At 43.5% G+C, this 16,792-nt stretch overlaps 1 protein-coding gene across 3 annotated transcripts in view; it reads left to right on the top strand.

Moving 5' to 3' along the window:
* The window catches only part of Ptpn21 (protein tyrosine phosphatase, non-receptor type 21), a 60,873-nt gene that overhangs the window by 15,886 nt on the left and 28,195 nt on the right, over positions 1-16,792 (top strand). For all 3 annotated transcript variants that reach the window (NM_001146199.1, NM_011877.2, XM_011244112.3), the window contains exons 3-7: positions 6,535-6,704; positions 10,831-10,928; positions 12,125-12,192; positions 12,853-12,923; positions 16,548-16,635. In NM_001146199.1, the coding sequence (NP_001139671.1) occupies positions 6,535-6,704; positions 10,831-10,928; positions 12,125-12,192; positions 12,853-12,923; positions 16,548-16,635 (495 nt within the window). The remainder of the gene's footprint in view (positions 1-6,534; positions 6,705-10,830; positions 10,929-12,124; positions 12,193-12,852; positions 12,924-16,547; positions 16,636-16,792) is intronic.

Below are 16,792 nucleotides of genomic sequence, written 5' to 3'. Positions count from 1 at the left end.
GTTACATTCTCATTCCAAGAATCTAGTACTAAAATTATTCTGTTTACAGGAATCACATGCTTCATGGTGTCTGATTGGGATTGTAAGTGGGAAAAATGAGAGTGGTTTATCCAAGTAGGCAGCAGTCCTGTTCGTTCCCTGGACGTCTTGTAATAAGTGGTTTTCCCCGCACTGCTTAAGTGTTACATGCTATTTCCCACTATGCTTAAACGTTAAAGCTACAGTAGAAGGAACTTGGATGCTCACAGAATTTTAATTACTTGGACTTCAGTGTGATAATCTAGTATAATTAGATTTGTTACTTCCCATTCTTCATTTATTTGTGCTAATGTTTTGACATTGTATATTGTCCTATTGCCTATAAAATAAAGAATATGTGATTTGGTTAAAGAGAGAAGAAAATGAAGGAAAGCTGAACAGAAAGGGGAGGGACACGCTGTGTTGAGGCAATGTGACCACTGCCATCTGCTGAAGGAAGAGGCTCCATACTTTATTATTTATGGCAGACTCAGTGTGGAGGTCAGCTCGGGGTTTGAATTAGCTTAGAGCTTGTTAACCACCTTTGTTAGATGATCTCCGCTCTGGGTAGACTTTATCTTGGGTTGTCTCCTCTCATCTCTGTCCTGATGAAAGCCTTCTAACTTCAGCAGGTCTAAGAAAGGCACTGGGATAAAATTATATTTGCAATTTTGCATGGGATTAACTTTTATTAAATATAATGCAATGGTGGCTTTAAAAACCCTCCAGCTAATTTGTGTATCTCTCTGGTCTACTTTAAAAATAGAGTACAATCAAAAGGAGTCTTAAAATAATTAGACAGGAGCGGACCTGGGAATTAGGAAGAGGTTTGCAGTCTGTTAGGGTTTGGACCTGCCTGGAGCAGCTGGCGTCTGTTCACTTAGGGCAAGGCAACCATATTGTCTGGAAAGAAGCCAAGCCCTATTTAACTTTGTTTTGACTCTAGTTACACAGCAGGCAGCTAGCTACAAATTTAGGAGAGTGGCAGGGATAATTTTTAAACAGCAATGAAAGAAGCCATAACATATTTTTGAAGGTTATTGTGACTTTTGCGGGGGGTGGGGGTAAACTAGAAAAGAAAAAAATAATGTAAACTATCTGACCCTGTAAAAGCTTTCTAAAAATCTAGTTAATGATCACTGTAAATTAACATAAGGATTCTAGAGAATTGAGTGTTTGGGCGATTTCTGGCAGGATGGTTTTCCACGGGTGCTCACTTGTGAGCACAGACAGGAAGAGTAGGCACCTGAAAGAGTTTCCTATCAAGGAAGGCTCTTATCCAGAAAGTTCTCGGAGGTGGGCACCAGGAATGTGGGAGACAACGTGAGCAGAGAGCCACCGATGAAGATGAAGGACAGTTGGCAAGTCACATGTTTGTTGTCATTCTTCCTGCTCTTCTGAGGAAGGCAGAGCCCTCCTTCACTCCCTCTCCTCTTTACTTCCCCTGAGAGGAAGTTGGTGAGGTGTCACTTGGTCTAGAGCTGGTTGACCCAGGTCCTGGAGTGTGAATTCAGAGGTGGGCCTGCTCCTTGATGGCCCTGAGGCAGAGCTCCTCATAGGAAATACAGTTAGTTCCTATGCTATGGGCAGACAAAGCTTTCTGAAAACCCATAAATAAGGGTAGGTACCAAAAGAATGAGTATTTGGCTTTGGGAAAAATCTGCTTGTAGTCACAGATGAAGAAAATGTAGCTAATTAGAGTCTCGTAAAGCTTGCTAGACAGCAAGTCATTCTTGTGTCTCTGGGTAATGAACTCTGTGGAATAATGAGTATGGCTTATCACTTTCCTAAATATCATTGCTAATCTCTGGAACTATTTATACATTTCCCTACCTCTCCTTTTGCTGTTGTTTTTGTTATTTTGAGACAGGTTCTCACTGTGCCCAAGTTAACCTGAAGTTCCTTATGTAGCCCAAGCTGGTCTTGAACCAATATCTTATTGCTTCCTGAGTGCTGGAATTGTAGGTGTATGGCCACTGTGTTCGGCTATTTGGATTTTTGTGTTTGAAGTAGCCAAGTCCAGCTGCATTTAAAGGGAAAAGTAATATATACAGAATGAATTTAAGATTCTCTAATTTTAATTATAAGAGATAGTATGCTGTTTTGGGGGCTTAGGAGGTTGTTTTGAGTCAGGGTCTTTGGGCATTTACAATGTAGAAAAGGCTTGACTTGAACTCAAGAGGTCAGCCTGCCTTTGCCTCCTGTGAGTGCCACCATGCCTGGCTAAGAGATGATATACCTAATTTTTTAAAATAAGTTTTACAATCCCAGCATTTGGGAACTTGGGAGGCAGAGGCAGATGGATTTCTGAGTTCGAGGCCAGCCTGGTCTACAGAGTGAGCTCCAGGACAGCCAGGACTACACAGAGAAACCGTGTCTCGAAAAACCAAAAAAAAAAACAAAAGTTTTACTTTATGTATATAGGTGTTTTGTCTTCATTTATGTCTGTGTACTGTGCCATGCAGAGGCCCTAAGAGGGTGTCAGATTCCCCCTCTGGAGAATCAGACCGGAGTTACAGAGGGTTGTGACTGCCATGTCGGTGCTGGGAATTAAAGCTGGGTCATCTAGAAGAGCAGCCAGTCAGTCCTTAACCAATGACCATCTCTCCAGTCCAAAGAGCAAATAAACTTTCATGACCCAAACAATTTGCAGTCCTATAGCTTGTCTACCCTGGGCTTAATATTGACATAGAAAAAAATGTTTGACTTAGAAAGTAGAGGTGGGAGTACTGTGAGTTCAAGGCAACCTGGGCTACAGAGTAAGTCTGAGGTCATCTTGAGTTGCACAGTGGGACCCTTTCTCAAACAAAACTAAATGTAAATATAGAATAAATGCCTAAAAGTAGTGTAATAATTTAGATAATAGATTATCTAAATTAATCTAATAGATAAAGCATGGTGCATGTGCACTCCAAACGTGGGTCTAAGGATAGAAGACAGTCATACATGCTTTAGGAAGTATTGTGCATGTCTTTCACCCAAATTCTTGAAATTATAAGTAGAAAAGATTTTTGGAGGAAGGAACCAATAATTGTTTTTTGTTGGCACTTGGCAGAGTTGGCAAAACTGAATCGTCCCTCATAAATAGGGAGGGGCATGACCATGATACGTTACGTGAAAAATTAAATACATTTAATTAAAAATATTAAAGACAAATATAATGTTCTTCTTCTAGCCTCGTGCATTCATGTCGTTTCCCACCCATCTCCTGTGCTGGAGTTGTGACTTACATTACTCACGGAAACAGATCAGACTGATTGCTTCCGGTTCCCAGCTCTCGTCTGCCCGCTGGAAACCAAACCTAGAACCTTGGACTAGAAGCATCAGGTCCTATCTGTTAAGCCAGGTTTTTCTGTTCTGTAAATTGTGGAAGGCAGGACGGTAGTTGCTTTCTCGTAAATGATGTATGTGGGTTACAGAAAACAGCAATGGTTCTGGACTTTTGACTTATTTAAAGTTCATGGATTCAAAACAGGAAAAGTGATATCCATGCAGCTTTTCAAGCATAGGAGGGGGCTGGGGGCTGGGGCTGGGGGGCTCTTCCTATGTAGCCCAGGCTGGCCTGGAACTCACTCAGGAGCTCAGACTTGCCACCAGTCTGTGATCCTTTTACTTCCGCTACAGCAGTGCTGGGCTTACAGACATCTCCTGGGTACTTAAATTATAGGTTGTGTGCACAACTGCCTATATAATGTCGGAGGGACAGTGTGGGATGCGGCAGTGCTTTAAAACTTTTAACGGCATAAGATTTACCTAGGAACTTAGTTTTTTTTAAGGGCCCACAAAACATTCTAAGTAATTCCGGTAGGGGTGGCCTGTGGACAGGACTTGGAGAGGCACTGGCTTTGGAGGCTGCACAGTATCTCCATGGTTCTTGGCCTACAACTGGATCTACATGATCAAACTGTACTATTTGTATGCAGTGTCTTGAGTGACAGGAAGAAGAGACAATTCATGCAACCAAACTTAGTGAATTCCTACAGTAGGGTAGTTTGTAGAACGAATGGGACAGTAGGAACTTTCCGCTGGTATATGTGATAGACTTGCATTCAGAAGATAGTATTTCCTTTGTAAAAATGATAAGATAAACCTTGGGAACATCCAGGGAAACCAAACATTCTTAAATTGTTAGGCTAACTTTATTTTATGTGTATGAGTATTTTGCCTGCACGCATGTAAGAGTACCATGCACTTGCCTGGTACTCTCAGGTCAAAAGAGGACATGGGATTCCCCTAAAATTGGAATTTAGGGGCTTGTGAGCTACCAGGTGGGTACTGGTCCTCTGCAAGAGCAGTAACTACTCTTAAATGCATAGCCTTCTTTCCAGCTCATTAAAAGTTCTTTTTGGGGCCAGGTGGTGGCAGCAGTCGCCTTCAATCCCAGCACTTGGGAGGCAGAGGCAGGTGGATTTCTGAGTTCGAGGCCAGCCTGGTCTACAGTGTGAGTTCCAGGACAACCAGGGCTATACAGAGAAACCCTGTCTCGAAAAACCAACAAAACAAAACGTTCCTTTTGAGACCGGGTCTCACTTTATAGCCCCATGCTCAATCCTTCTGCTTCTGCCTTCTGAGTGCTGAGATCACAGGCCAAAGCTACCATGCCCAGCTTTAATTAATTAATTTATGAATGAGCTTATTTTTTAATTATTTGAGGCAGACTTCACTGTGTATCCCACCAGGTGGCCTTCAGCACAGCCAAGACAGCTCTGAGCCCTCTGCAGGCTTCCTGCCTCAGCCTCCAAGTACTGAGAGCATAGGCATTCAGCACCATGCCTGGCATAAAGCTTATTTAATAAGGACTTCATGCCAAATAAAATAACCTGGATACTTTTTTTTTTTTTTTTTTTGGTTTTTCAAGACAGGGTTTTTCTGTGTAGCCCTGGCTTTCCTGGAACTCACTTTGTAGACCAGGCTGGCCTCCAACTCAGAAATCCACCTGCCTCTGCCTCTGCCTCCCGAGTGCTGGGATTAAAGGTGTGTGCCACCACTGCCTGGCACTGGATACTATTTTTAAATTTGACTTATGCTATAGTGCTAACCATTTAGTATAACAGTAGCTGTATCATTTGAGAGCATTGAAATGGAGACATTGAAAAATGCAGTTTCTCGGTGGTTCTAGGGACATCAGGCACTCAGTTGCCACCTGTAACTGGGGCTGCTGTTTTTTGCAGTACAGATATGGAACATGTCTAGCACTACACAAGGTCCTGTTTGACACTGTTGCTCTAGGGTCTCGGAGAACAGAGCAGTAGTTTTCCAATGGCCTTGATCCGTGAATTGATTTTAAGATAAATATTATCAGTGGCTAGGGGCAGCCATTTCACCTGCTGTGTGCTGTCATACCTGTTCAGGGTGACCAGGCCAGGGCTGTTATTGATTTACCCTAATAGTTCTGTTATATAACAGTGCAGACTAAATGTTAATTCTCTGTCTCTGTCTCTCTTTTTCTGTGTGTGTGTGTGTGTGTGATCAGAATCTTAGTATGTAGGTAGCCCTGGCCTTGAACCTGTAGGAGCCTGTTGCCTTAGCCTTCCAGGTACTGCAGTCACAAGCATGAGCCTCCACATCTGGCTCTGGTTCAAAGCTTCAGCCTCTGACTTAGTAACCTACCTAGGTCATTTTATTGCAATAGGTGTAACTTTTCATGTCGGGTGTTTGTGTTTGTATTTGTATGAGAGAGAGAGAGAGAGAGAGAGAGAGAGGGAGGAGAGAGAGAGAGAGAGAGAGAGAGAGAGAGAGAGAGAGAGAGAGGGGAGAGAGAGATCTACGTTCTGCTCTGTGTAGCCCTGGCTGTCCTGGAACTCACTCTGTAGACCAAGCTGGCCTTGAACTCAGCAGAAATCTGCCTGCCTGTGCCTCCCAAGTGCTGGGATTAAAGGCGTGCGCCACCACTGCCCGACCCTTGAATTTTTATCTAATGGACTTTGAGGGGCAAAGAAGAGCTGTGGTTGCATCTGCTACTAAGATTTCTGACATTTACATAAAGTAGTTTTATTTATAGACGCCAAGCCCAGAATAGGAAAAAGTTGGGTTAGCATGATGGTTTAGAATTATACTGGGTAGAGCACTCCTTAAGGCTTTTAAAGTAATGTTAGTTATAGAGCTGCTGCCATGGTCCAGAGGGGAAAATTTCTTGTCGTGCAAGCCAGAGGACCTGAGTTTTATTCCCAAGAACTCTTTTGTAGAGAAAAAGAACCAACTCCTGAAACTTGTCCTCTGAACTCCACACTGGTGTACACACATGAGCGTGCACACCTTCCCTAATATATTTTAATTATGACAACTTCAGTGTTTTGGTCATGGAAAATGTTTCCTGCCTCCATTTCCTGAACACTGTTCTCTATGGAGCTTGGCATTGCCTCTTTTTATTTTTATTTTTCCTCGTAAGCCTTGCCTGTTGTCCCTTCTGAAAGGCACAGGAGGCCATTGCCACTTGGTCCTGGATCTTTGTGGGGTGGATATGACTGGGATCTTTTTGGCATGACTGCCTGCTTCAGTGACCTTCCTTCCTTCCAGGTCACTTACTTTAGCCTCTGGTACTACAACAAGCAGAATCAGCGGCGCTGGGTGGATTTGGAGAAACCCCTGAAGAAGCAGCTGGACAAGCACGCACTGGAGCCTACCGTCTACTTCGGCGTGCTATTCTATGTGCCTTCTGTTTCCCAGCTGCAGCAGGAGATTACCAGGTGAGAAGGCCCCTGCTGCCGCCTGCCCATGGTAGAAAGTACTCTAGAGAGGTCAGCAGAGTGAAGCTGGGGTCAAAGGTCCTTGAGATAAAGGCCTGCGACTGTCTTAGCCCTGCGGCGGCATTTTTTAGTCACTGGATTACTAAGAGGTTCTGGAATGTGGTATGTCAGACCGAATTATGGCTTGCTGGACCCAAAGGCACAGGAAGGATAATCAGTTCACCCTGGCTGTGAACTCTGTGATATCCTCTTTAATGTTTTTGTTGTTCCCTTTCTGGTTCCTTGTAATAAGGAAACGGGGTAGGGGAGATTTAAAATGTGTAGTCCTAAACTCTATATTCTCTCCTCAAGGAACTGGCCAGCTTCTTAGAATTATTCCCCACCCCTTCCCTGGAAGCTGTGTTCTATAGATGGGTCGGCCCTGGGGGACAGAGTGCCCTGGGGGACAGAGTGCCCTGGGGGACAGAGGGACACAGAGAAGGAAGATGTTTATGAGAAGAGAGTTAGTGAGAAATCACACTCACTGGGACCTCAGAGTAGAAGAGTGCCGTCGGGAGGGACTAAGAAGTCTTGCTTTGTTTCATCCGCCTGGTTATCTAAGGCTCTTTTCATGCAATGGATAATGTATGTTCCTTTTGGGCCCTTTTAGTGTCTGCTTGTGTGTCCCTTCCCATCCCATCTGTCCCCTCTGTTCCCCCTACACAGGTTCGTTTCTGCTTTCCTGTACCTTTTATCTCTGTCCCCTAATGTCTCTCAGACTCCAGTCCTCCTCATCTGACTCCTTGAAGCTCTGGGATACTCCAGGCAGGGATGTATTTTGTCTGCCCAATGCTGTCTCAGAACTTGCTTGTAGATCTGTCTGTTAAGGCGGTTGGTATCACAGCCTGCTATTATGCTTGTGTTCCCGTCTTATCTTCTTTCTATATCTTAAGTCCATGTTTCCCTTGGCTTGGCCTTCCATTTGAAAGCTGTAGTGCCCTGCAGATAGTAAGAATTGCTGCTGCCTCATGCTTCTGGAATGCCGTTTGAATCTGCCAGGTAATTATCGGAAGACACCAGGAACCGAAGCAGCAAGGGTCAGCTAGTAGGGCTAGGCACAGATAGACGGTGGAACAGGTCTGAAATGTAAATATTGGAGAAAGTAAGTGGAAGCAGGAGGAATATCGTAGCTGGCCGCTTAACTCATTTAAACATTTACTTAAGGTAATTCAGAGCTCTTGGGGAGTCACTTGAATCTGATCTGAGGAGTTACTCACAGTCTGGTGGAACTGGCAGTTCATATACATAAGTAGTCACAGTATCCCAGGATAACAAACATTTGATTGAAAGCTCTGGATTCCTAGGGGCGGGGCACAGAGAATGTGACTAAGGAAGGGAAAAAGAGCTGACTTCTTGACAGGCTTTAGAAGAAATTTTCTAGTTGGGAATGGCTTGTGGAAAGCAGTCAGGATAGAAAGTCTTGGATAATACTGGGGAGGAGAAAAGAGGCGTAAAAGCCAGTTGTGTACTAGTCATAAAGATGTGGTACATTGAGTAAGGCTTTTTCAAATTTTAATGATGTAGAATGAAATTCGCATCTTACAAAGACCATTCACATTAGCTGATAGATAAGAGATTAAAAACAAAACCAAACCAAAAAAAAAAAAAAACCTTGGGAATTCAGTTGGACAGCAGGAGACCAGTTTGGGAGCTGGTATTAGCAACTAGCCCAGGCGTGAACCACAGAATGGCATAAAAAGGAATGGAGTTATTGGGTTCCGCCAGCAGGACTGCTCTCTGATCAGGTGTCAGGGACCTAGCAGAGAAGTTCTAGCAATAAGAAGTATGGTTGTGAGCATCAGTAAGAAGCCTTCTGGATCTGAAATGGGTGCCCCACGGCCAACCGTGCAGCCTTGTATGGCAGCTCTAAGAATACATCCTATTGCCCTCAGTGCCTTCCCACTTCCTAGGTTCCCTCACAGTCTAAGCTATCTGGGCAGGGCGCAGGTCTCAGAGCTGGCAGAGCAGTGGTTTCTAGGAAGGAGGAGGGCTTAGGAGAATTATGCGTCACAGAGAAACTCTGCAGGTGATTGGTACTCAGGCTCTTTATCCTGTCGCAGTGACTTCATGTGTTTTTTACTAAGAAAACAACCCTCTACTATCCGCCCCCCCCCCCAACATTCAAAAGCACTTTTTAAAAAAAGGCAGAGAACAGAAATCTGAATCACATGAGGACTTGTCAGGAAAATGTCGTCACAAGGCAGCAGAAAATTGTCACCCATATGACAGTTACAGGGATTGTTGTTTGCAAAAGATAGTAAATTTTGAGGATAATAAATGATAAACTGGATAGATTGAATTTTTAAAAATTTATAAATTACTAGTACATAATCTCTTGGTTACTGCACTAGTCCATTTTTTGTTCCTTATAACAATATTGTTACAGCCTATATGAGTGTTAATGGAAGACACTCGTCTCACCATTCTGAAGTATTCTTATTTGTAAATGTGGCACTTTCCTGGTATGTCATTTACAAGGACATTTATACATGGGATTTTACATAAAGGATATTGAGCTAGCAATGAACAATTTATAGCATATATGGAAGAATCCATATATTTGAACATAATATCTGTTCAAAGCTAAGGTAAGAAGATTGTATACAAGCCTCAGTTAGTTTGGTCTGTGGATGTAATGGATTGCCATTCTGTGGTTCAAGGTTTTTACTGATGTAAGGAAAGAGGCTAGCATAACGAGGACTTTGTGGCACACACCCAATAGATGTACCTCCGTAAATATCATCTCTTTTGGCATTTGAAAGACTTACAGAAAGTTGCAGGTTCCCCTCTCTGACACCCCAGAATTATCAGTATTCTCTTCAGTTCACTGATTGCTAATAATGTCTGCTAGCTGGTAGAAGGGGAAAGCCGGATCTAAATTCTTTTTATTTGAGTAGATGGTGTGTTGGTCAGGCCATTTGATAACAAAAGGCAGAGTCTAGCTGAAAGGATGACACAAGAGTGCATATGAATTCTGGGGAATTCAGATATAGTCTGTGCTTAGACTGAGCAAAGGCACCAAACCTAGGGAGACTCAGGCCGAGATGGCATTGTAACCTGCACTGGCAGAGTCACTGGACCACACCTAACACTGCCTCCAGTGTCTAGAATGATGCTGTAGAAAGAACAATGACAGGCCCTTGCACTGACCTATTCAGGGAGTAGAAGGAAACATCATGTTTTTGAAGCTTTATTCTAACAGAGAGATGATAGGATAATATTGTTGTTTGACTGGAAATGCATTGCTGATAATCCCTTGCTGCCTGAATGCTGGGACATGTCCAGTGTTGTTAAGGGCTTTATTTGGGTCACTTGGATGTGTTCAGCCCTGTGAAGGGGTGGTCATATCTACATTGTATTGATAGTAATGTGAATCTACAAACTAGGACTTGCCAAAGGTTGTACAAGATCCTAAATTCCAGGGTTGGAATTTACACCTAGGTCCACTTGATACTAAGGGGGCAGAAGAAGAAACTATGTTACAGAATATTAAAGTCTTTTAGAAGTTATTCTTTTTAGGATTATACTTTAAAAGCTTAGTGATAGCCTAATCTGAAATAGCAAGAATTATTTGCCTTAAATTTTACAGAGCTAGTGAAGTTTTTATCTATCTACATAAAGTCTTATATTACCAAGTTACAAGAGAGGCTTAAAAGTAAAGATTGGTCATTGAGTGTGCATTTTCCTTACCATGAAGAATGGATAGCCAGGACTGTTTTACAGGGCATAAGACAAATGGGGCGTTCTTCTAGAGATGACTCTGACCCCGGGTTTTCTCTGTGTGTGGCTTACTGGAGATCAAGCCAGGCTCACACATGCTAAGCAAACATTTACCCCAGAGCTACATCCTTGATCCCTCATTTTGACTTTGAAATAATTAAAGCAAGGGATAAATAACAGATTTGCCATTTAACAGCTCAAATGTGTGCTTACATTGTTTGTGGCTTTCTTCCCACTCTTTGAAAACATCTAGGTCTACAGTTTTATTTGATAGTTTATGTTTCCATACTAGACTATGGTAAAGTGCAGTGAGTCTTGGCCAGAGATGATAGTGATACTGGTTTCAAAAACTCATCCTTTAAAACAGGTATCAGTATTACCTGCAGCTGAAGAAAGATATTCTGGAAGGAAACCTTCCCTGTACATTAGAACACGCCATTCAGCTGGCCGGCTTAGCTGTTCAAGGTAAGCAGTGCATGTGAAACGGTCCGTCTGTCGGATTGCGATGTGTGTTAGAGCCAAACAGTAAGGGACTCGGTAAGTAATTGATTTTCTATAGGAATTGTTATAGTATTTATGTATTAATGGAATACTATGTTTTTATCTGGAGACTTGTAGGAAGACCATTTGGATCACTTCAATGAAATATGAGACTTGTGGACATATCTGAGAGATGAGTTATGAGACATGTCAAAGGAGCAAACATCTATCTATCTATCTATCTATCTATCTATCTATCTATCTATCTATCTATCTAGATATCAAAGAATTTAATATGATAAGTGTTAATTTCACTTCAAGACTTGATTTGAACTCAGTATTTTGGGAAGAATGACCTTTCTATCAATGAGTTTGAAATTGTATTCATTTATATTTTAAGAACATCTCATCTCTTTGGTTTCTCTAATAACTACCGCTCTGAATTATAGAGCACCTTCACTCGTAATAGAAATGGGTTTGTTTCATACATTTTAAAAAATCAATTGCACATGTTTATGTTTACATCTATGCTGCACAGAAATTTCTGCTGGTACATTATTTCAAGCGGTAACTGGTGTTTAACCATGGAAACTGGAATACAATCAAAAGAAAAATTAAGCTGGGCACAGTGCCATATAACTTTAATACTGGCAAGGAAGCAGATCTCTGTGAGTTCAAGGCCAGCCTGTTCTAGGTAGAGACTTCTAGGTCAGTCAAGACTACAGAGTGGGACCCTGTCTCAAGCCAAAACAAGACACAAAGGAAAAAGGAAAAATGATGAAATTCTTCCAGATTCTAGCTGGCATAGGCACCTGTTGCCTTGAGAATAACAAACTTCTGACACCTTGGTGTGTGATTATCTATATGTTGCCTGAATGTATGTAGTCACAGGATACGTTCCCTGTCCTTGTTTGACACTTACCTGTGCACAGAAGCACGTCACATGCAGGGCAGGCTTGTCTCACTTCATAGACATTTTCCCCAAGCCAGCGTGCATGGATCCACCTATTGTTTTATAGAATATACCCTAAAATTTTGCTCTATTAGCTATCAGACAGAGTTGTTTTCTGAATCATAGAAACATGTTATCTATCCATACTATTTATTGATTTCTGACGTGCATGTGTGTTGTTGTGAAAATTAAATGTAACCAACATGTGGATGTTTATCATTTTATTTAGCTGATTTTGGTGACTTTGATCAGTATGAATCCCAAGATTTTCTTCAGAAATTTGCCTTGCTCCCCGTGGTAAGACCTCTTTTGGCATTCGGCCCTTTCATGTATAGCTTGTTCCTATACTCTTAACAATTCCTGATTGCCCACATGGTAGATGTTCTAAGCAGGACTAGCATTATAAAGTCATTGTAAATATCTCGTGTATCAATCTTTCCCGTTACAGTCTTCCTAGTCTTTGTAAATTCGCAGAATCTGAGGGTGTAATTTCCTGTGCTGTACCTACACACATTGTTTCTGCCTTTGGTTATGAGCCCAAGGAGAGAGATTTGGTTTTGGTTTTGGAGAATCACAAAGTTCCTGTTGGAATGAACCTGACTTGTTATCGTTGTTACAACCCTGCCTTCTACGGTCTAAAGTTGCTGTTGAGGAAATGGATGTGAGCGTCTCATTGACAGTGGGTTAGCGCTAAGCTCAGAACTGTCTCATGGATGTTTCCAACCTTAAAACTCAGCTGAAACTTCCCCTCGGAGGCGAGGAGAAGGCAGGGAAATGCTTTAGCTTCTGAGCAGAAACCACTCAATTCCTTAGACGCAGCATGGCCAGGTACAGAAGCAAAGCTTCCCGGTGCTAGCTAGCACTGTTCGCATTTTGGCTGAAGTAGGAAAGTCAGTGACTGTCGCGGTGGCTCCTTGTAAAAACGTTCACGTGCTCACTGTTGTGTGTTTCCTTCAGGCATGGCTACAGGATGAAAAAGTGCTGGAAGAAGCAGCCCAGAAAGTGGCCTTACTGCACCAGAAATACAGGTAACACAGAAAAGACCCATGGCTCATGGCTGCTTGATTTTGAAATATGCTTCGTATATTAAATTGGGAACTTTACTGCAGCGTGTTTATGAAGGGAATAAGTAAGGTTCACTATGTGCCAAGTACTGTTCTAAGTAAGTGCATTTCCCTAGCATTTCCGTTATTGTCCATGTACCAATGGGAGAACAGAGGATGTCCTTAAGGTGCCAGTTCATCACCCATGTAATAAATGTGTGAAAGTAACTAAGCCTGTAGAACTAAGTGCATGGTCAGGAAAGTCTGTCTTCTGTGATTCAGCGTGATTCAGCCCTCGAGTTGCTCCTTCCTTTGTCCCCTCCCTCCCTCCCTCACTTCCTCCCTCCCTCCCTCCCTCCCTCCCTCCCTCCCTCCCTCCCTCCCTCCCTCACTTCCCTTCCTTCCCCCTCTCCTTCCCTCTCTCCTCTAATGTCTGTCTGTCTCTTTCTCTTTTTCTCTTTCTCTCTCTCTCTCTCTCTCTCTCTCTCTCTCTTTGTCTTTAAATGGTGTTAGAGTTTGAACTCAGGGGCTTGTATGTAGTAGACAGACAGGTACTTTACCATTGAGCGACATCCTCTGTCCTTGAGATGTTTGAAAGCCAGGGTGGCTGTCTCAAGCTTGCTATCTTGCTGCCTCTGCATCCTGATGCTTGCTAGTCAAGCATCACCATGACCATTGCCCCCTGTATACTTTTGGAGCTATGGTGAGAATCCTCATGTCTGTTGCCCCAGATTATCCTTGCAGTTCTCGTCTATACTGGTCCATGATGACTGTTTTTGATGGTGAACATCTATTGACTCTAAGACTCTCCTAAGCTGCCAGCTCGCTCTTATCAAAGCTGAGTACACAGGTTCCAGATACTTTATACATGGAATGACATTCGGATAGCTCTAGTATTCTTTCTTTTTTAATTAATTTAGTTTTTTCACTTCATATTTTATCCCCTGTCCCCATCTACCCACTGTTCCCACATCCCATACCTCCTCCCCACCACCCACTATGCTCCATAGTGTGAGTGTCTCCACGTGGATGTCCCTACCCCCGACCCCACCTGACTGCTAAACTCCCTGGGGACTCCAATCCCTTGAGGGTTAGGTACATCATCTCTGAATGGACACAGGCCTGGAAGTCCTCTACTGTATGTGTGTTGGCCTCATATCAGCTGGTGTATGCTGTCTGTTTGGTGATCCAATGTTTGTGAGATCTCAGGGGTCCAGATTAATTGAGACTGCTGGCCCTTCTACAGGGTCACCCTTCTCCTCAGCTTCTTTCAGCCTTCCATAATTCAACAACGGGTCAGCTGCTTCTGTCCATTGGTTGGGTGCAAATATCTGCATCTGACTTTCAACTGCATGTTGGGTCTTTCGGAGGGCAGTCATGCTAGGTCCCCTTTTTGTGAGTGCTCCATAGCCTCAGTAATAGTGTCAGGCCTTGGGACCTCCCTTGACCTGGATCCCACTTTGGGCCTGTTGCTGGACCTTCTTTTCCTCAAGCCCCACTCCATTTCCATCCCTGTAATTCTTTCAGGCAGAAACAATTATGGGTCAGAGATGTGACTGTGGGATGGCAACCCCATCCCTCACTTGATGTCCTGTCTTCCTGCTGGAGGTGGGCTCTATAAGTTCCCTCTCCCTACTGTCGGGCATTTCTTCTAAGGTCCCTCTCTTTGAGTCCTGAGAGTATCTCACGTCCCAGGTCTCTGGTGCATTCTGGAGAGTCTCCCCCCACCCCCAAACCTCCTATATACTGAGGTTGCCTGTTTCCATTCTTTCTGCTGGCCCTCAGGGCCTCAGTCATTTTCCCTTACCCAATTATGTTTCCCTTTCCCTCCCAGGTCCCTCCCTCCCTTCCTCCCTCCCCACTTGGGATTGCTTTCTTCTCTCTCCCAAGTGGGACTGAGGCATACTCACCTGGGCACAGCTCTAATATTCTTTAAGGAGAATATTACCTTCATCTTAGAAACTAAACTCAGAATGACTTAGGTCTCTGATATATGCTAAAAGTGGCTTGAAAGTCGATGTGCCTGGTCATAACCTTCAGTTTTTGTATGTATTCTCTCTCTACCCCGTTAGTTGCAAGAGTAACTTCCAAGAGTACCATCCTCATCTCTCCCTGTGCTCCTTCCCAAATGCTCACAGTACGTTCTCACTCTCCAAAATCCACTATCCTACTTTTCTACCTCTGTGTCTACACAAACCGTATTCCCTAGTGCACTTACTTCATCCCAAAGGCACACATGGACCCAAAGGCACACACGGACCCAAAGGCACACACGGACCCAAAGGCACACTGACCCAAAGGCACATATGACCCTGGTTTTTGTCATTTTCTTTCTTTCTTTCTTTCTTTCTTTCTTTCTTTCTTTCTTTCTTTCTTTCTTTCTTTCTTTCTTTCTTTTTTTTAACTGTCCTTAAATAATAGAACTTAGGAACCTATAAGTACTTTCTTTACTTCTGAGACAGAATGCTGGGTGGTTTGACTTAAAAATAAATAGAACAATTCTCTGCCTTCTAAGAATGTGTTGCCAGCAATCTTAGGATAGGCGGCACAATCCACTGTGGTAGTATCTAGCAATAGAAAAAGGGTGCAGTGAGGGAGGTGTGGACAGATTGTGTGAGGACTGCATTGGGCAGGGGTGAGTCCTGGGGGATCCCCAGAGAATCTGACAGAAGGAGCAGGTACGGTCACCGAGTGTGGATGGTAGACTTATGCGGGGCGGGGGGGGGGGGGAGAAGGAGGAGGAGGAGGAGGAGGAGGAGGAGGAGGAGGAGGAGGAGGAGGAGGAGGAGGAGGAGGAGGATGATATGGGCACACAAAGGTTCAGACGTGCAGGGAATACAGTACAGTCTAAGCAATGCAAAGTCTGGGATGGCTGCAGTGGGAGGAACCTTGGCACTTGGGGGAGCAGCAGCTGATGGATGAGGCTGGGGAAGGGAGTCGTGCGTTTAAGCACCCTTCCTTCCTCATGTCCTTCTAGGGCTCCAGTCATCTGAACTAAGAGGGACCCATGTGTAGCCTCTTCCTGCCCCTGCTACATTTATCATTTAGTGTGAGTGTTTTGCCTGCATGTATGTATGTGTATCATACACATGCCTGTGGAGAGCAGAAGAAGGCACCAGATCTCCTGGAATTGGAGTTACAGGTGCTAGTGAGCTGCCTGCCATGTGGGTGCTGGGAATCAAACCTAGGTCCTCTGGAAGAGCAGCTAGTGCTCTAACCACTGTGCAAACTTTTCAGTCCCATTACTTGGTTTTTAAACCAAATTCTCATTATTTTCTGATATTTTAGGATAATTAAGCAATTGGTTGCTACTTTAGGTAAAAAGTCCTTGATTTGCATTGATGACATCTTAGTAGCCGCTTTGTCCCTTGTCTGTCCTTTTTACCTTCCTGAAGCACAAGGTTAGGTATACTTGCCTTCTGCCTTCAGCACAGTGCTTTATAGGTCATCCATTTTTGATATGTTTTAGAGGATCAATATAAGCAATTATATATATCTCCAGATGCTTAGAAGCCCGAAATGTTTATAATGTTCTGTTCCAAACTGATGCACATAGTTTAAGAAAGTTTAGGTTTGGAGCATGTCTCACTAACGTCTGTTGGATTGCAGAGGGCTCACAGCTCCTGAGGCCGAGCTGCTGTACATGCAGGAGGTAGAGAGAATGGATGGCTACGGAGAGGAGAGCTACCCTGCCAAGGTATGGATGACTAGTTAAAGTTAAGAGTAGCAAGCTGGGTGTGGCTATGTGGAACTGTAGACCCTGCCACTCTGGTGGGTCAGATAGGCGAATCATTTGAACATAGAATAGGAAGAGGGGGAGGTTTTGTTGAAAAAATGGTAAGGGGGGGGCGCTT

This window comes from Mus musculus, chromosome 12 (assembly GCF_000001635.26).
Source record: "Mus musculus strain C57BL/6J chromosome 12, GRCm38.p6 C57BL/6J".
NCBI lineage: Eukaryota > Metazoa > Chordata > Mammalia > Rodentia > Muridae > Mus > Mus musculus.
The sequence above is the reverse complement of the archived record's forward strand: the minus strand, read 5'-3'. Positions and strand labels throughout refer to the sequence as shown.